The sequence below is a fragment of the Cynara cardunculus genome (genome assembly GCF_001531365.2).
Source record: "Cynara cardunculus var. scolymus isolate 2C chromosome LG 1, CcrdV1, whole genome shotgun sequence".
Classification (NCBI taxonomy): domain Eukaryota; kingdom Viridiplantae; phylum Streptophyta; class Magnoliopsida; order Asterales; family Asteraceae; genus Cynara; species Cynara cardunculus.
The window spans coordinates 8685452-8705788 of NC_037528.1; the positions used below are offsets into that span (position 1 = coordinate 8685452).

The 20337-nt window shown below is 37.4% G+C and overlaps 3 protein-coding genes across 4 annotated transcripts in view; 2 read left to right on the plus strand and 1 right to left on the minus strand.

The window, feature by feature from the left end:
- The window catches only part of LOC112512689 (polyribonucleotide nucleotidyltransferase 1, chloroplastic), a 22646-nt gene extending 19900 nt beyond the window's left edge, over positions 1 to 2746 (plus strand). For both annotated transcript variants that reach the window (XM_025118790.1, XM_025118799.1), the window contains exons 24-25: positions 1155 to 1595; positions 2313 to 2746. In XM_025118790.1, coding sequence (XP_024974558.1) covers positions 1155 to 1502 — 348 coding nt within the window. In that variant the 3' untranslated portion in view covers positions 1503 to 1595; positions 2313 to 2746. The remainder of the gene's footprint in view (positions 1 to 1154; positions 1596 to 2312) is intronic.
- Positions 2747 to 4165: 1419 nt separating this feature from the next.
- On the plus strand, positions 4166 to 10392 carry LOC112502351 (replication factor C subunit 3). Its single transcript, XM_025106245.1, has 11 exons — positions 4166 to 4312; positions 4419 to 4529; positions 4634 to 4666; positions 5492 to 5660; positions 6346 to 6527; positions 7834 to 7970; positions 8054 to 8152; positions 8288 to 8357; positions 8436 to 8510; positions 9437 to 9482; positions 10003 to 10392. Exons 1-11 carry the CDS (start codon positions 4229 to 4231, stop codon positions 10059 to 10061), a joined length of 1065 nt encoding a protein of 354 aa, XP_024962013.1. The 5' UTR covers positions 4166 to 4228; the 3' UTR covers positions 10062 to 10392.
- A 2864-nt stretch (positions 10393 to 13256) lies between these two features.
- LOC112509070 (cationic amino acid transporter 2, vacuolar-like) lies at positions 13257 to 20075 on the minus strand. Its single transcript, XM_025113946.1, has 14 exons — positions 19551 to 20075; positions 17464 to 17665; positions 17299 to 17383; positions 16833 to 16973; positions 16606 to 16724; positions 16433 to 16529; positions 16114 to 16286; positions 15783 to 15849; positions 15537 to 15695; positions 14856 to 15129; positions 14660 to 14768; positions 14182 to 14294; positions 13964 to 14039; positions 13257 to 13616 (listed from the first exon to the last, which is right to left on the minus strand). The coding sequence occupies exons 1-14, from the start codon at positions 19717 to 19719 to the stop codon at positions 13451 to 13453; spliced, it is 1950 nt and encodes a 649-aa protein (XP_024969714.1). The 5' UTR covers positions 19720 to 20075; the 3' UTR covers positions 13257 to 13450.
- Between the last annotated feature and the right edge of the window lie 262 nt (positions 20076 to 20337).

Sequence of the window (20337 nt, forward strand, 5' to 3'; positions counted from 1 at the left end):
GGAGTGAGTGGTGGTGGGGTGGACAGGGCGGAGGTGGGGTGGTGGGCGAGGGTGTAAGTGAGGTGGGTGGGTGTGATGACGAAAGTAGTGACATAGTGGTGGGTTAGGGGTTGGGGCGGTTGTGACGATGACAATAGTGGTTTGGTGGTGGGGGGTTAGCTAGGGGAGGGAGTGACAGCAGTAGCGTAGTTGTAGTAGGGATGTGGGGTGGGTGATGAGGGGTGGTGTAGGTGGGTGTGATAACAGTAGTAGTGGCATGATGGTCATTGGTGCGTTGGGGTGGGTGGGTGGCGGATGTTATTATAACAATAGTGGTCTGGTGGGGGGGGTTTAGGGGTGGGGTGTGAGGTAACAATAGTAGCATGGTTGTGGTGGGGGCAAGGGATGGGCGGTGATGGAATTCAATTCCTTCACTTATGCTAAGAAATGATCAATTTGTTAATTTGTGGAATTCAAAGGATTCCATCCACTTCAATATGTGAAGCAAACATAGGAATTGGAATTTGGTCAAAGGAATTAATCATATTCCAATTTCTTTGAATTTTCCAAGTTCCAACCAAACAGCACCTAAGAGTGTTAGAAGAGTAGAGTTCCTCGCCACTCTCTCTCTCTCTCTCTCGATCATGTGTCTTCTTGTTCCTGAGTTTGGTTGACTTGGTACGAGTACTAAATGGTGCATGCGAGCTTGTAGAGTCAAGTCCGTGACAATAGGAGAGCGTTTTGGGACGAGTCATACACCCTTTGAAGTGTTCATTTGTGTCTAACACTAGGCATCATTTATATGGCTTAATTCATCATTGATGAAATGAAGCTTATCTTACAAGTAGGAAATATAGTACTTCATTGGTCCTTCAATATTGAAACATGTTCACTTGGCACATAGAGAAAATCAAATATCTAAAATACGCCTTTATAGAGAAAATCTAGAGAAAGTATGGACCCAAATCAATGACATTGAAGCACTTGCAAGATGATGATCGGAATATAGGTAAATTTAACGAGAAAACTTTTCATTAATGGTAAGGTTTTCTTTTTCAATGGCCTGGAGGAAGTAGTTCAGTAAACACGGCACTCGTTATCTTTTTAGACGAGGTTACATTCAGATTGTGTGTTTCTTGGAACATTATTCATATTGTCTTAATTGTAATTTACAGGTCAATGAAAAAGGGCAACTTCGTCTAAGCCGAAAAGCACTGCTTCCAGATCAAAGTACAGATAAACCTGATGAAAATCAGAGTACAGCTGGAGTTATAAAGGACAGCGGAACCCCACAAAAATATACAGACAGAGGTAAAGTTAGACAAAGTTCAAGCATTCCAAAGGGTGATGTAGCAGAAGCGACTTTGGGACAACGCAAGGATAAAATCCCTGAAACTACGTTTACCAAGAGATATGTTGGCTCCCGCAAAAATGAGCCAAAAACAAGCAGCAGCAAATCTGATACAGTTGCATCCAATGACAGCGGAAGCTCATTAGTTAATGGAGAGGCTCAAGTTGGATAAAAGGAACACACGATAGTTTTGGGTCAAAGAGTAATTTGATCTGTTTTTGACATGAAAGCTATGGTGGATGATGACCTGCTCTAAAATGATGAGGTACGAGTCATCAATTTTTATTAAAATTTTCAATTAATTACAAAAATGTAAATTACACCGAGTGGCTCAATAAGCTTGTATAGCTTGGCTGATTTAAGCCTGCCAGGCTGTTGACTCCAAGCTGTACTCAACAGGCTCAGGTTTGCTAAGCTTTTTGACAAGCCAACTCGTGAATTCTCATGAACTGCCTCATTTCAAACGCCTGCACCTCTAGTTCGTCCACTTAAGTTGAAGTTGACATGTACATCTGTATGTAAAAGAAATAATTTGATGGAAGATCAAAAGTAACAAAAGGAAGGTGTGGAGATTATTTTGTATTGCAGGTACCGAACTTAGAAATTTTTGACTTTTACAGTCGAACAGCTCAATCTTTTTAATTAGGGTTTTATTTTAATTTTATTAAACCTCATTGTGCATTCAATTCTCTTGTAATGTATTCCCTAAATCTAGACAAAACCGGCATCACTGTTGCACCCTAAATTTGTATGGTTGACCGCAGATGTAAGATGTATGTGGGCAGCTCTATTTAGATTAGAGTTGGTACCAACTGGACCTATGAACTACCATATTTGATTAGCTACATAGTTTTAGGCAACTGTGACATAAGAACTTTCCAGAAATAGAAGTACTGCAGTTTTTATGCACGTATAGTTCTTATTACACATCATCAAAAAATCAAAAATTTGATCGATTAAAGGGCGTTGGTCTTCTTGGCAGGAGTTGCAATTTGGATCTCAGCATCAGTTGGAATCAGCCACACAAGATTTGTATAATTGTAAACTGTTATGGTGGAACTGCAAATACTAACTCAGAACCTTGATGTCCATGAGCACAAGCAGTAACAAGAACATCCACAGGTCTCATTCTACAAGGTAATGAATCCATTTGTTATTGTTCTGGGAGGACCCTTGAAAACTGTAGTTATACACCAGCTGATGCTGCATTGCCAGATGAGGATAAATTACGGTTAGTTAAATGCTACTGCAGTTTTCCGTGACTCTAACGTAAGTTTAGTCCCACCAGTTAATTGGTCTTGGTTATGTGTTATAGAACCAAGTTTTTGGTTTCATTTTTCAGAAACAGTAATGATTTGAGGGTGTTTCATATTGCATTCAATCAAATTGATACATGAGTGTGCAGCATTTCATTGCAATTGTTGCTTTTTATTAGGTCGATACTCCTTTTGGGTATGTTGTCGTTCATTTACACTGAAAACTTGGGAAGTGGAAGTTCTGGCAGGATGGTATTCAGGTTACTGCCAGCCTCCTAGGAGGTCGGAGGTTCAAACCTCATCAAACTCGCTTGCATCCGGCTCCATTGATGAATTCAAGATGTCATATGTAAACGGTGGTGTCTTGGGACTTACCCTTGATATCGAATACTCCAATAAAATATTTAAAGTGAAGAAATAGAGATTTTGGAGCTTTGCTTTTGTTAAAAATAGAATCCCTAAATTATTTGTTAAAAATGCAAAAAAGGAGAGACGGTAGAAGTTTTTTCATGAATCGTGTCGTTTTAAGCACCCATGCAAGATCCGATGGTTCAAAAGGAAGTGTATATTTAATTGATTAACAATTATGATATGTTTATCATAAATCATCTTTCAAATTATGACACGTTCTATATGTTAATAGCTAAAGATTCATATCGAAATTTCTGCTATGATTGTAACGATTCTGTAAATAAGGATCAAGAAATATAAGAAATCTCGAAGCAAACAATGGAGCGGCATCATAATTTGGGAGTTGTGCTATTAATTTCAACTAATGTATGAAAGTTGACCCGTTATTCAACTAGTTATTTCCTTCATGATTTTCGATTTTTAATTAAGAGACAAAGATGTATAAGGCTTCAAGGCGGACTTTGGGTGTGAAAGTAAGCTCAATCGGGCTCTTTAGGTCGAGATTTAGCCGTACCTTGAAAAATAGGTGACACGATCTAGCTTTAAGGTTTTGCTATAGGCTTGGATCGGGCTTACTAGGTTAGCGTGGGGAAGAATTTTTTTCTGTGCATTCAATGCACATACAACTTAAAATGATAAAATGAGACACATTCATTTAAAGAAAAGGTTAAAATGACCATAATATGCTCATATGAGTGGTAATTAACCAAAACAGTTAATGATTGTTAAATCCGGTGACCAAACCCAAAGCAAAATTGAAACCATATGAAAAATAGAACGAAATCCAAGAGACCGTTTATCCAAATACTTACCTGGTAAGTGTTTAGCTGGTATAATTTTAGTCTACCAAGATGACATCATATGCAACAATTTACCCAATAAACACTAACTAAGTAATAATCCTCGGTCCTTTACCATCACTTACCGTATAAGGCTTTTAATATCTGTCATCACTCCTACCGGATAAAATTCTCGATTCATGTTATATTAGTCCGTTAAAGTAACTACCTATCGGATAAGCATTTGGTAAAATGCATTAATTTTATTCTTATTTTTTGCCTTAATTTTTATTTTTATTTTTTATTTTCAAGTGGGGCCGTTTCAGGGCCCACTAAAATGGCTCCAAAACAAAGCATCCCTTATTTATTCCTTTGTGCTCGCTCGCTCCGATCGTTTCCCGCCAGTTCTTCAGTTTCACACGCACACACGCTCTTCCTCCCCATCTTGAAAGATGCTTTGGGTAGACAAGTACAGACCAAAAACCCTAGACAAGGTTCTTGTACACGAAGACGTTGCTCAAAATCTCAAGAAATTGGTACTCTCTACTACTTCCTTTGTGTCTTTCTGTAATTTCGATTTTTACCTTCTATGCTAGGGTTTTTTTGTTGACAATGTTCTCATGTTCATCATGTATGTATTAGGTCACGGAGCAAGATTGCCCACATTTACTTTTCTATGGGCCGCCGGGTTCTGGGAAGAAAACCCTAATTATGGCCCTTCTCAGGCAGATGTTTGGACCTGGGGCCGAGAAGGTCTTTTGAATTCGTATTCCTTCGCTTTTATCTTGGGATTTTTACCGCCGTAATTCGATGATGGAAATGCCTTTTCTCTCTTTCTATGTTTGATCAATTTACAGGTGAAAGTGGAGAACAAAAACTGGAAAGTTGATGTAAGTGTTTCCTTTTTGAATCTATTTTATACCTGACTATGCCAGGCATGTTTACACCTGCAAATAACAAGATTGAAATATGGGCATGTAGCAAAGATTTGTTTGTTGATGACAATCTTGTGTCTGTTGATACATGGACTTGGTCTGTTTTTAATCCCTTCAAGTTACTGAGAAAATTCAGTAACCACAAGCGTACATAGGAAATATTGATAACACAAGAATTACTTTTTTTGAAACAAAAAGAATTCATATTAGTTCTGAATACTAGGAAGTACTAGGTTTGACAAGTATTGAAATGCAATTCCTCTGTCCCAACGCATTTGTAAGAATTTATGTTTGCCATGTCTTAAACTAATTGCAAAGCTTCTTTTCTTGAGAGCTGCAAGAGAAACTTACATTTGTGTAGTCATTACAAAGTAATGATATTGATTTTGGTTCACAATATTGCTCCTATTTTGTCATTATTGAATGGTTGTTAAGAGGTTTAACAATTGGCAAACACTTCTCCTAAGCTATGCTTTTTTTCCTTCGTCTAATTGGAATTTGATTTGATAATTTTCGTTTGTCCTTTTTATGATTCTGTTCAATAGGTTTAAATTAGGTTTCCTATCCTATTATGCAAAGGAACATGTCTTGGAACACCATATGGTTCTTTATTTTGACATAGATGTTTGAAGATATTACTTGGCATTGTTCTGTAAAATGAAACAATACGGGTATGGTTTGACCTCTGATACAATGTAGTGGGTGATGCATGTTCATCTACTTTCTGTATAACTGAGGTAAGTTTTTGTTCCTATAAAGTTTAGTTTGGTCCTTTTGCAGGCTGGAAGTAGAACTATTGATTTGGAACTCACAACTCTATCAAGCACCCACCATGTCGAGCTGAATCCCAGTGATGCCGGGTTTCAAGATCGGTACATTGTTCAAGAAATTATCAAAGAGATGGCGAAGAACAGACCAATTGACACCAAAGGAAAGAAGGGTTTCAAAGGTTGGTTTACAGAAATTCCAATTGGTAGTTCAATCACTTTATACCAGATATAAAAGAAGATATGAACTTTTATCTTTGAACTAATAATGATGTTGTAATAGGGTTATTTCAACATGCACACTAGGAATTTTATGTGCAAACAAATTGATACATCCGTCTTAGCAATGCTTTTCTTGTAATCATAAGCATCCATCCATTGATTTTCCTAGATTGCCTTCTGGCTTATTAATACATAATATCGTCAAGAACCATGCTCACAAACTTCTTTTTATTACTTACTCCCTTAATTCCAGTAGTCAGAAAGAGCTAGATTTTCACTGTGAATGTCAAGTCAGTTATTGACTTCAAAACGATATTGATTCTTAATTTTTTTGAGAAACATCACTAACTACATTAAAACATGAATTATGTACCACAAATCGAATAAGGTTGGTCTAACTTTTGCAAAACAGTTCACAATGGTTTTGCTGGGAAGTGCCATATTTCACATGTTGAAATGTAGGTCTGTTTTTGGAACAGACAGTGTATCTAAATTCTATGAGCTTGATGAGTTAAAAGTTTGGTAGAAGCTTGCTTGTGGAGAGACTGACAGTGTAAAAGTGTTGTTGTAGAGCATTTAGCTTCTTGTCTTTATCTGTTTGTAGTCTGATAACTTGCTCTTGGTGTTTTATGTATGCTGTATCAGTCTTAGTGCTCAATGAAGTTGATAAACTTTCAAGAGAAGCACAACACTCATTGCGGAGAACGATGGAGAAATACAGTGCCTCCTGCCGTTTGATTTTATGCTGCAACAGTTCGTCAAAGGTTACTGAAGCAGTGCGTTCTCGTTGCCTTAATGTGCGAATAAATGCACCAAAAGAGGAACAGGTTAGCGTTGTAGCTTCTTTAAGTGAAAGTTCCTGATGTAGTTAGCTCACTAAATTAAGACCAGTTTCATTTAGTATTTGAATTTAAATAGGGACTCGTGATTGATTTTTATATAGGAGTTGCTATGTTCAGGGTTAGAGTATGCAATTGCATCATATCGAACTCATATCTCTATAAAGTGTGTGTATGTCTCATCCTCCTGCTGTAGGTCCTTTAGGCTTGAAAATCACTACCAATCAGTAATTGGTGTGGCTTGTTTTGTTGTTCTGTAATCTACTAAGAAAAACTGCAATAGTCTTAAGATATCGACTCTAGAGCCATAAAACCCCAAATTATGAGAATTTGGTTGTTTCATGCCATTAATAAACTCGAACACTCAAGAAATCCTTTGGGCAGCAAACGAAGTCTGAATATAGAGGAATATGATATTTAGTTTGCAGTAATGTGTTCGGATTTGGAGAAAACATAAGATTCCTTTTTTATTAACTTGGATATCCAACCTGCTATGCGAACCAACTAATCCCAGGGCCACTACCCGCTTTGCGGGTAGCCCGGAGTCACCGCATTTGAACCTCTGTGGCTACAAGGGGATTTTTATTCCTCTTTGGATTCGAACCTGGGACCTCCAGGCACTTTCGACTTTTGGAGCCCAAACTCAAACCAATCGGGCACCATCCTTGTAAGTGTGGAGACCTAGAAAACTAGATGGAACTAGGATTTGCTGCAGTGGACAAAGGATTTGTAAGTTGTAAACAAATAATAGCTTCAACACCAAACGTCTTATGACAGTTTATGCATCAGTTAGCTTCTTTAGGGAACTACGGAACCTTACAAATATCAAGATTCTCCTGACAGAAAATCAATTCTGAAGTCTAAACTGCATGCGAGGTAGCGAGTTTGCGGTGGAGGTGATTGAGAATGGAGAGAGAACTGAGAAGATTTAATATTTCTATCTAATTTTCTTGCAACTTGAAACATTAGTGAGTCTAGAGATCTAGAAAAGCAGATGGCAAGGGAACTTTTGTGGTGCAGTTGAAGAAATGTTTATAGACCGTATTTAAAGACTATTTCAGTTCGTTATGAGAACCAGTCATGGATGTTAATCAATATTCAATAATAGGAACTATATCTCAGTTTTGATTTGCTTTAGCAAATTGAAGGCCTATCTTGCAATTAACCCTAATTGGATTCTTGAGGGTAGGTAATAAACATAAAAACATGCATACAGTGAATCATGCATGTCAGAACCCTTAAAAATTATTGTGTTAATTGCAGTTCACCTAACATGACTGTGCTTGTTTTTCAGATTCTTAAGGTTCTGGAATTTATTGGCAAGAAGGAGGGGTTACAACTTCCTCCTGGTTTCGCTGCTCACATAGCAGAAAAATCAGGCAGGAGTTTAAGGCGGGCCATATTATCATTCGAAACCTGTCGTGTTCAACAGTTAAGATCAACGTTGCATGATATCTTGTGCTTTCTTGTGATGTTCTTGAAAGCAATGCTTATGCAACCATTTTACCTCTTAGGTACCCCTTTACCAATAATCAAGTAATCCCCCCAATGGACTGGGAAGAATATGTATCCGAGATAGCGTCTGACATTATGAAAGAGCAGAGCCCTAAAAGGTATCATATATGTACATACATACATACATATATATTGCATCTTGCATTTTCTTGTCACATTTTGTTACGTTTTATATATGTTGTCATACCAGGCCTCTACATTTTACTTACCATCATGAATCTTCACTGATATAGGTTGTTCCAGGTTCGAGGAAAGTTGTACGAGCTACTTGTCAATTGCATCCCTCCTGAAGTTATATTGAAGGTTATATATAGAACTAGTCTTTTTTTTATTTATCAAACGAAATGTTGTAGTTGATGTTGAAGGTTTTTGCTGATTCAGAGGCTGCTTTATGAATTGCTGAAGAAACTAGATTCTGAATTGAAGCATGAGGTCTGTCATTGGGCTGCATATTATGTGAGTTCATGCTAATGCCCCATCAAAGAATCTTTCTTACGCCTGTTATTCTTTTTAGTGATGATATTTTTATGTATCTCTTGAAGAATGCCTCTTAAACAAGCAAAATCAAGATTTCATTTGTTTATACCATTTTCTCCATCCTCTATTTAGCAGGTCCTATCTTCTTTTCTATTCCCATCAAGTACATGGGGCCCACGAAATAGAACTGGTGAATTACAAAAGCGAATAAGACCAAATTTAGATAGGCTGGATAAATGACCTGCGTGTTATGAAGAATGATAGAAAGGGGGAAGAAGCTAGTTAGAGAACAGGACCTTCACATCTCTAGGGGTCAGTATGTGTGCATTTGTCTAGGTGCTCAGTCCAGACCATTTTGCTTTTTTCTTTCTTTTCAATACCATGGCACATATCTGATAAAATTGGTGCTGGAAGTGGTGATGAAATTGGTGTTAAAAAATAAGCCCTAAAAGTAAACTCTAAAAAGTAAAATTATAACATAATAGAGGACAAGTTGTTAATGCATATTTAATCCCTGCATGTGCAACAGTAGATGCGCTGGTGTAAACATCTTTTAAGATTTTATGAATTAATGGGTATGCATTACGAGAGAGGCTTAAGTTAGCTTCAAGTTCTGGAAGAATATACCTTCTGTCCCATACTCCCATAAAAACTGCTCACTTGGGATGTCATGAAATTAGCAATATTTTTTTTCTTGGAAGGATTTTATGCTAAATTACCTATTTGCCTTCATCATTGTTACAAATTTATTGATGGTACAGAATTGGCTCAACGAAATTCCTCTGTTTTGTCATTATTGAAGGGTACTTTTGATAACTGACGCTTGAATTGCTTCGTTTAACTGTATGCAGAAATCACCGATTTGCCTTCATCATTCTCTAATGTTTATTTCTTTTTCTTTCCAGGAACATAGGATGCGTCTTGGACAGAAAGCCATTTTTCACATTGAAGGTACCTTTTACGCATTTCGTAATATTTTACAGCAGTTGCTGTTTACCATATATGCGTTAGGTTGAATACTTGAATTGTGCATCAGTCGAGCTTCTATCTTTTATCCTTCTGAAGGGGGTAATTATCGACTGCAGGGTACTCTTTTAACATTTCTTATATTAGCATATGTAGTTTTTGTTTAGGATAATGTGACATAATAAAATGGAATAGTAGCCTTAGGTTGGGATTCCAGTTTTCTAAGTCCTGTTGCATGTTAGTGGATTGTATGTGTTTCATACCTCTTGTTTTCGGGGTGTGCATGGACTGAAATTGTAACATATGGCTAGTCATACAGTTGAAATAAATTGGTTTGGCTCTTCCTCTATTTACCTTTAATTTATCTGTAAAAGATGAATATGTAACTCTAACATAAAAAGTTGGCAGAATGGTAAATGTTGCAACTTCAATGGAAAAAGGGGGATGGTGTTTCATATAAAGGCACTGAAAGGTGGTGGTGGTTGTTTTTTGTGTTGATTTGCAGCATTTGTAGCCAAGTTCATGAGCATTTACAAAGGCTTCCTAATCGCGACGTTTGGGTGAAGCAAGCAAGCAACATGGTGGTGTATGAAGTTGATTGATGTATGTTTGAACTCCAGATTGCTTTGGGTTGGGAGGTGTGGGTCTGAATTGTTGTTCTGTTAAGAAGGCAGGCTTTTGCTTTCTACTTGAACCAATCCATATTTATGTTTGAGAGGGAATGGAAATGGAAATGGAATTGGTATTCCTACCAAATCAATCAGCATTTTGATCCCCTTTTCTCTTGGAAAAGAAATATTAGATTGAAGTTGCCATTATACTATTCTAGTCTGCTATCAATTAAAAAACAGAATTTGCCATTTGGGACTAAAAAGTGCAACCCTTGGAACATTCTATACATTGTGAAAACTAAGGAGTTGTTTACGAAACGCTTACCAGTAAGAGTCATCACTTTCATTTATCTTACAGGACAATATTTTCAATCGTCAAAATGGATTAATTGTGAACATTTATAACCTGGTAAGTGTTTATCAAGTCAGAATCATCATCCTCACTTACCGGGTAAGACTTTTGGTTTTTTTCTCTTATCGGGTAAGAGTCTGTCTTTGTTATGTTTATCCGATAAATTAAGTGGACTGGTAAGCGCTTAGCAATGTAAGTTTTTAGTAAACGGCTCTTAAAATCACGTGTGATTCTAGTAAAATCACGTGGTACATGTCATGTTGCCCATACATTGTGTGGGCAAGTTTCCTCACGACCTTGGTCATGTTCACAATTGCTGTGTTTTTTTTTAGTATTGTATCACATGTAATTCTATTTGTTACAGTATTGTCTAAACAATAATGGAATTAAAAAATGATGATACACCACAAATTCCAATTTATATATTCCAATTTATTGAATTTAATGGATTAACAAGGACTAAAAATCGGCTTAAATAAGGTTTTAGGGATAAAGATATTAAGGGGTGTTTGGGACTTATCTAAACTGTTTGTTGACTTATTTTGGTGTGATACTAATAATAAGCATTTTTTAGTGGTTGGATGTGGAAAAAAGAAAATGTTTGGCAAACCGATAATAAGAGTTTTTGTTAAGTTACTTTTTTCTGAATTATCAAAAACAATTTATTAGCATTGAAAACCAAATTACATTTTTACTCTTTTCTACCCTTAAAACTGAACTTCTCACAGATAAACCTCATTCCTCATGAAAAGGACCAGTTTGTCACAGGAGAGAAATCGACCTTCACCATTCCTTCTACAAATGAACCAGTTCATCAACAGTGAGAAATCGACCTTCGACCATTCCTCCTACCATAAATCGACCTTCGACTACTCCTACTAGAAATCGAACCAGTTCATCAATAGAGAGAAATTGACCTTCGACCATTCCTCCTACCAGAAATCGAACCGGTTCCTCAGGTAAGCTTCTCGTCACTTTGATTTCTCCTACAACCGGTCGATGCCTTGTTGTGATTTACATAAATCGATTTCTTCCACAAAAACCGATTTCCTCTCTCTCTCTCTCCCTCCCTCCCTCCCTCCCTCCCTCCCTTCCTCCTCATAGAACAACGTGTCTTTTTGGTTGGCTTTCAATGATAAGTTACTTTTGATATGGTTAGTTTGTATTTTTAAATAACAGATGATGAAATCGACAATTCCAACTTTAATCGACAAGGGCCAAAGCTTGCTCTTGTATAGAAACACTAGGATTTCTTAAGCATAATAGTAGTCAATGTATGGTTCTTGCAATTTGCATAATCAGTGACTATAGTGAACATTGTATTACAAGAGACGAGACTTTATTTTTTTTTATCATTTTATATGTATAAGAAAAATTTATTATACATTAAAAAATAACTTTTTAATTTATTTTACATTTTAATACCACCGTAAGTTAATCCAAACAGCTTTTATAAAACTCCGATTTAATACCAAATAAATTGATAACTTAAAAAAAACGCATAATTGTTTTAAATAAGCAATCAAACGCCCCCCTTAACTCTGCATAGATGAGGACCGATAGCATAAAAGGGAAATATATGATCAGGAATCATCTAGGTGCTGGAAATTGTAAGATCTTCACCAATGCTATTTCAGTCAAATTCGTGAGTTCTTCTCTATCAGTTGATTCGATTATGTAAGTATAGTTTGTTAGGTCGTTCTAACGTTTCTTCTTTGGGGTAATGTTTTGCCCCATTCAGCTCAGTTGTCTTGTTTCCAAGTTGAGTTTGGTTTCTGATCGCTGGTTTGTGAAAAGTTATTATGGTGCAGAATGTGTGTAACTGAGGGTGTTAGAGGCAAAATCAGGCAGACGAAAGTGAAATGGTGAAATCTCCTGATTGGGATATCCTAATGGAAGATTCTGAAATCGTTAAAACAATGATCCCATTCCCAGGTTTATCAGAAAAATGGGTTCAATAACAAAGAAGAATTAAGAGTTGATCACTGCAACCTTGGCATTTTCATGGATGTCGACTGTCGAGCAGTTGGCAGGGATGGTAATTGGTATGTGATATCTATTCTATTGATGGGAATAAATACATATGAAATCGTCTCTTAGAAAGCAAAAAAGTAATATGTGTGTGTGTGTATATATATATAATTGTTTGGGGTGAAATAGAGAACGGAACATATGATGAAAACGCCAAAACTCAAGAAAATTCTGGAGAGACAACAGCGTAAGGACGGCCAATGTTTGGAAGTCCGAGAGATCGAAGTTTCCATTGACGATTTAAGGTATTTTCGATGCTTTCGCCTCGATTTATTGTTTGTGGATGATTAGAAAGTCGTTTAGTTGGGTTTCCGTAGGCCAATGACGGCCAAATTGCTGACTGTTATCAGCCACCGTACATGGTGGCGGCAGTGGGATTAAACCCATTTCTAGATCCATGAAACGCATATAAGTTATCGTTGTGTGATGTAGGATTTGCATAAGAACAATGTAGGAAGTGAAAACATTGTTTCTTTTTTCTTATAATTCTTCAAAAAGAAATTATGGAAATTGTAGGATTTGATCATTCTAAGCTCTATGTGGTTAGCAAAATTTGTGAAATTGGATATCATTCAATCTATGAAACCACCGCTTGTGCACGGCACAAAGGTTTGGCGCAACTTGCAAGTGAATTTGTAAAATCCTAAAACTCAGGTTTCTTATATTCAACTTAATTCTAGTTATCTAGTACACAGCAAATGAAATATAGATTGAAGGATCTTGTAAACTTAAACGTGGCGATTCTTCTTTGATAACAAAGAATGCTACAAAAACCAACATATGAACATATCTGAAAGCAACATATGGTACATTTCATTCTGGAGTTGTAAAAACTCAATAAATATATATATTTACATGACATTTAACATGCCCTTTCATAGTTAACATCTATATTATACAAAAAAGTTTAATAGTACAAGTAACTGATGCATAAACAATCTGAATTTGATCTTGTTTTTTTATTGTTGAGAAGGCAAGGATTCTGCACTGCTCTTGTAAATTTCATCCACATGAGCGGCAGGCACATATACTGCATGTTGTAGTGAGCTGTGGTTCCGCCCATATATCACGTACACAAATACTCCTATCAGAAGCCATACGGATACTCTCATCCAAGTATCCACCCTACGTTTTTCACACAAGATATCAGAAACTATTTAACTTCTACAAGTCATATGTGGACAACAGTGACTTAGGGGTTGTTTACCAACACAAATTAGAATGGAGTCTAGGTAAGAAGTTCGGTTTAACTGATTAAAAATGGTTGTTTACCATGTGTCTAATATAGGTAAGCTTGATTGAATCAGAAAGCGACCCCTTCCTTACTGGGTCAGCATATTTGTGGGTCAGAGTGTGTTGGTAAACAGTATCCCTTATCATGGGGCTAAGCACCTCTTACCCAGTTAAGAGGCGGTCAGCAGATAGTAAAAAGCCCCTTAGTGGAATGATAAATACTATGTAAAAATACTCACCCAAGATTTAGCAGCAAGTACATGTTGATGAGAATCGAAAGGATAGGCAAGAGAGGAACAAATGGGCATATGAAACCTGAACACAATAAATAGTTTGTCTTAGAATCTGCTTGACCTTCCACAGAAAGTCCACTATAACTAGAAAACAATGAATAACTGGAAAGAAACCCGAGTAACATCAAATCCAACAAGAAAATGTGCAGAAACAGAAATATTACCGCCTGCATGCCCAAAGTTGTGTCTGGCATCATCCTGCTCTATACAACTGAGCACAACTAGACCGAATAATAACATAACACCACCAATTCCACAAAGCGTAAACCGAAATAAACTGCTCATAGAAGCAACGACAACAAAAGAGTCAATAAAATCATCACAAATTACAGGTGGCATTATGGGAAGTTTTCTACTTTAATGGTCTCCAATTTAGGATTTTTACCCCAAACTGAATCTTGTGAGTGGATTGGTTTTTTTTTTAATCTGTACTTTTGACAAGTTCTTTTAAATCTCTGACCTTCTGACAAGTTTGAGAATGCCACCACTGCTTAACAGAAGAATGTCACTTCCATACATAAGAATGCCTAGAAACTTGTCGGAAAGTCATGAATTTATAAGGCACTCGTCAGAAGGTCATTCGTGAGTGGGGCTTAGCATTTTTCGGTTAAGATTCTTAATAGAAAACAGCAAGTTACGAACCTAGGAAGACCAAGATTTGAGGCTGAATATGTAAGAATAAATGCTCCCACACAAGTAAGCATTATAGTCCACCCTGCAACATTTCTTCTTCTGTTTTCGTTGAAAATGGCTGCCAAAATGCAAAAAACTTCATGAAACCTTAAAATTTTATATGGAAGATCAAGTATATGAGTGCTAAGGAATCTAGATTATAAACCTTGAGCTGATACTTTAGCAATTAGAGGATATTTACTTGATGCCTCTCCTTTTCTCGGTAAAAGTTCACTTTTCTCCCCAGAAACACCACTTTGATCCTTGCTGGTCTCAACATCGGTTTCTTCCGTATGAATATTATTGCTATAACGCAAAGAAACCGAATCTATTGCTGCCTGAAGCGAAGATGGAAGTGGGACCTCATCTGGTGGAACATACCGAAGTATTAACACTGAAATTCCCACCATAGTGAATGCAAGAAGTGTACCTACACTAACCTGCAACACAAAGAAGCAACTATTGTAGCTGAGTGTGCACATATACCGACCCACACAAGTTTCTGTTGTTCATGTGAATTACTAAAACACTAAACTTAAACCCCACTTAGAAAATTATCCTGTTACTGATGAGTATTACTCCCTCTGTTCCAAAATAATTGTCCATATTTCTATTTTAGCTTGTCTACTTGCAAATATACGTACTTACTTTCCAATTCCTTATTTAATTATTAGATGGAAAATTTCATTACTTGCTACCTTATTAAGGATAAAATAGTCATTTATAAAGAAGCATAATAATTACATAATCTATGTGCCTTTTCTGTTGTGAACGTTTATTTTGGGACGGAAGGAGTACATTAGAAGTACATATAAAATCGGCTCTTGAGAAAAAAGATATCACATACCATCCCTGCCAACTGCTCGACATCCATGGTAAATGCCAAGGTTGCAGCTATCAAACCAGTCAGAATTGTGCTCTTGACAGGAACTTGGGTGCTCTTATTTACTTCTGAAAAGAATGGTGGGAGCAAACCATCTCTAGCCATTGCCATCAGGATTCGTGGCTTCAAGACAAAATCTCAGTAAGTCCAAGAAAACATTGCACAAAACTATGCAAAAACAGAATCAGGCTTCAGATAAGATGTTTTTACCTGAGGCAAAAGTGAACCCATTAGCGTTGAGCAGAGAGCAGTGACAGCTCCGGTAGTTATAATATACCTGCGAAGTAATACAAGTTCGTTGGTCAGGTCTATAAGGAAGAAGAAACTATTCGAATAGTATCATTCCATAATCTCTTATCTAAAGTAATCAAACCAATTAAACCCAATATATCCCACTTGAAAGTATGGTGTGGGGGTGGGACGTACACATAGGTAGGCCTATCCTCAACCTTAAAGAACATCCACATCCATATATATTCTATACGTCTTGTGCACGCTATAGAATCTAAAAAAAATAAACAAATGGAAGAGAGATACTTACACAGCCCATTGCATACCATGGCTTGCAAATGCCGAAGAGATAGGGGTGTCAGGATCCATTGCGTAATAGGGTACTAGACCAACAATGACGACAGACACCAACATATATAAGGTGCAGCAAATAGATAGAGCAGCCCCAATACCCAAAGGCAAATCCCTTTGAGGATTTTTCACCTGTAGAATTCCCGAATTTCTTAGATATCTTGTGAAAATTGAAACACAAAGATTCATGTTAAGACCCCTTTTTGGATCACTGTTGATTTTGGTTCATAAGGTTTCTTTATTTGTATTTATTGATAAACAGTCAAACATTTATGTACCTCTTCTGCTGTACTTGCAACTGAATCAAACCCTATGTATGAGAAAAAGACTGTAGAAGCCCCAGCAAGCATCCCATCTACTCCGAAAGGGAAGTACCTATCACACAACAAAAGATACATAAGAGTTGAAGCCATTGATGAACACACAAGTGTACAAGGGTAATGCTTATTACCCAACAGGAAGTTCATAGCCAATCCATCCGCTCTTGAATCCTAGATATCCACCGGCTATTATGACAAATATCATGGCACATATGTTTGCTATCGTGACAACCGATTGCACGAAAGTGCTCTGCCAAATTCATAATTCATAGGACATAAAACAAACAAGTTTAAGAATAGTTCCAAGACAACTTAGGGAGGAAATTTTTGGAAAAAGAAAAATGAATATGATGACTACCTCCTTGATCCCCACACATAATAGCCCCGTAACAATAAACACCAAAATTGCTGCACATGGGTCGACCACAATACCAAGACCAGGAATAGAATGTCGTGCAAGAAATGCTGGCAGACTATCTGGACCTCCAAAAAGCAATGCCTGAAGGAAGACCAAAATATTTGGTTTTAGAATAGCATTCAAGTGGTGAAATTAGCATCGTTGCCTTAATTTTCCATAGAATAAACAATAACTAGTGAAGTACTTAGATGAACTGATGTCTAAAGATAGAGATTTGTTTTGATCACCTACAGTATATCTCATAAAAGAACATAGAAACAAATCGACCGTGAAGATTTTTTATGGGAGTAACACAGAAAAAGGAATAGATCATTTCAGAAAAGGTATGGATGGCGAATATATGATCCCCTGCCCAAGTTAACATAGATGAATAATGGTAGAATCATATAATGTAAAATGCATGCACCAGATTAGGAGAAATGCCACGAGCAACTGCAGATCCTCCGATTGTATATTCCAAAATCAAAGCCCAGCCTATAATCCAAGCAAGACTGAAAAAAATTACAAATGGTAATATCAGCATCCACAGTTTTACAATATGAGTATCAAGACTATCAAAGTAAGAACTTACCCTTCTCCAACACAGATGTAGGAATAATGATAGGCACTTCCGGCTGAAGGGCAGCGACTTGCAAGCTCAGCATAACAAAAGGCAGAAAGAGCAGCTGCTATCCCTGCTATTAGGAAAGAAAAGGCAAGAACAGGACCAGAATGCTCTCGAGCAACTGTACCCACAAGAATGTAAACCCCTGCTCCGATCGTTGAACCAACACCTGATAATTTCATAACCCCAAAATCACTGCAGTTCTTTTAAGAACAAATCAATGTTCCAAAGTTAAACTTTACCACAGGAACGTTCTACGTCAACCACTAAATATTAGTTTTAAAATCGGGTGTCCAGTTTCAACCTTTTATTCTCTCTGAAGTGTTCAAGTGTTGCATTTGGTCTTTTTACACAGATCCATATCATTTAACAACCAGAAAAGTAGTCCTCCATTTTCCAGTACTGAATCCTTTTACAAAAGTACATGTTTATTGAAATGAGTTATCCACAGTGCAACAATGCTATGATCATATACAATCACAATCAAAGAAGGCTACAAGCTATATTCTAAGGGTGCGTTTGGTACGCTGGACAGGGTGGGACAGGACAGAACAGAACACATTTGTCCTGCGTTTGGTGTGGCTAAATGTGGAACTAAGTGGAACTAAGTTGGACAAGCATGGGACAAGCTTGTTCCACCCTTACCCCTAGAACTAAGTGGAACACAAAACTTTTTCCCTCATTACCCCTTCTTCCCCTACCCGACTCATCACCTCGCTTCTGGTTCCATCCCCCTTGTCATCCGCCTCCATCTCTTTCCTTCATCAACTCCATCAACGGTACCTCTCGACTGTGTTCGCTTCCTTCATCGACGGTACCTCTCGACTCCATCGCTTCCTTCATCCTCTCGACTGTGTTCACCGACGGTACCTCTCGACTTTGTTGATTTCATCGACGGTACCTCTCGACTTTGTTGATTTCATCGACGGTACCTCTCGACTTTGTTGATTTCATCGACGGTACCTCTCGACTCCTTTCACGCACTCACTGGYTTCACCTCTGCCACCTCCATCGCCGCTGAACAACCACCACTTAAACACCTCCATTTTCTCTTCGATTGCTATMTGGGTCTCATGTTCGGTCACACATTTCTGGGTTTTCCCCCTTTTTCGTTCACTCAATCTTCACACAAGCCCTTCAATCAGGTTTGATATGTTCAAATTTCATGATATAGTTTGAGTTTTTTTGATTCGTTGAAGGATGGGTTTTGATTTGGATCTTGATTGTTTGTGAGTAGGCAAGTAAAAGACCAGGTGGGATTCAAGCGACACTATCGGAGAGAGGTGAGTATTTCATCAAGTGGGTTTCTTGTATGTTATGGTATTGGGGACTTGGTTAATTGAAAGTAGTTCTCTTCGTTTTTTTCCATCTCTGTTAATCAGCATCACTCCTGTTCAGCTCAGCAAAATACCCTTTTGTATATCATAGATTCTGATGTGCATCTTCCATTTGAATCTTGTTTTCTTGGTTTGTATGCACAGATGATGTGTGAAATATAGCTTATGAAACTAGATAAAATAGGAATTGATGAAAAACTTAGTTAGTTATGAAACTTAATTAATTGAAGTACTTATTAGGGCAGGGCTATAGTGGTAGTAGGACCAGTGTTACCAGAATGTATTTCGTAGTGAAAAAACACTAAACAGCTCACTGGGGGTAAATTGGTCATTTTAACCAGTTCTGTCCTGTCCTGTCTTACCAAACACTGAACAGCTGTCCCGTCCTGTCCAGTCCTGTCTGGGCACTAAACGCACCCTAACAGAACCAAAAGGTCAATAGTTTGAATATGGATGCTTGGTCTTGCCCAGTGAATAACCGTACAGAGTGCCTCAATGGACAAACCCAAAAATTCCATCCCCTTGGTGTGGTTCTCTGATCGTTTTAGAAAGAAAACAACACCACCCTTATGCAGAAGTCAAAGATTACTATAAGAAACCATACACGTATACATACAATCAAACAACAATCAAATCGGATAAATACCAAAACATCAGGAAAATTCAAACTAGAATTATATGATAAAATGGTAGAATTCTCTGTTTTTGTTTGTTTACCTATAGAAATGAGATGAGCAATGGATAGTTCCTTAGCCAATTGATGATGGCCTGTGTCTGATGTCTTAGAATGAACGGAATCAACCCTTTTCCTCCTCACCAAACTTCTAAACCCTGACTTTCCTCCACCGCCAGCAGCCCCCTGATCTGACTCTACCATATAACCCATCAAATCAACAACCCAATCTCAACGATTGACAATTGGGTGACGAAATCAACCCCCAGTAATCACACAGAATCTTGATTACGTTCTCCAATATTAGTAAAGTTTGGGCACAGAATCTAGAAATCTACAGAACCTGCCAGCATAGAAATGAGAAACGAAGATCCAGCTCTATCTTTAAGATTCGAGATAGATTCTCAAGATTCAATCCTCCCTCGTATAAGGGATGGATTGGCAGGCAGATTCGGAAGATCCCGAGACGTAATCAATTTGATCCTTGCGGTTGCGTATCAGCCGATGAGATGATATGGGGGTGTCAGGATGATTGGTCCGGTGTTATGCTCGGCAATCGAGGCACAACACTGATTGGATGAACCGGTCCCATGGAGGGCGGTCCGCTATTTATTAGTGATTTMWATTTAAATAATAATAAATCTCAAATCACTGACATTCGTAATAATGCTTCTTGCTTTGTCATGGTTTTTGTTAATTATTTTGCCTTGAAATTTAAGGATGAATGAAATAATTGTTTATTGCTTTCTTTTTCGCATATAATTGTTATGTTTTAAGAATTTCAGTTTAGTACATATGGTTTTAGATTCTACAACTAACAGCCGTAAACGC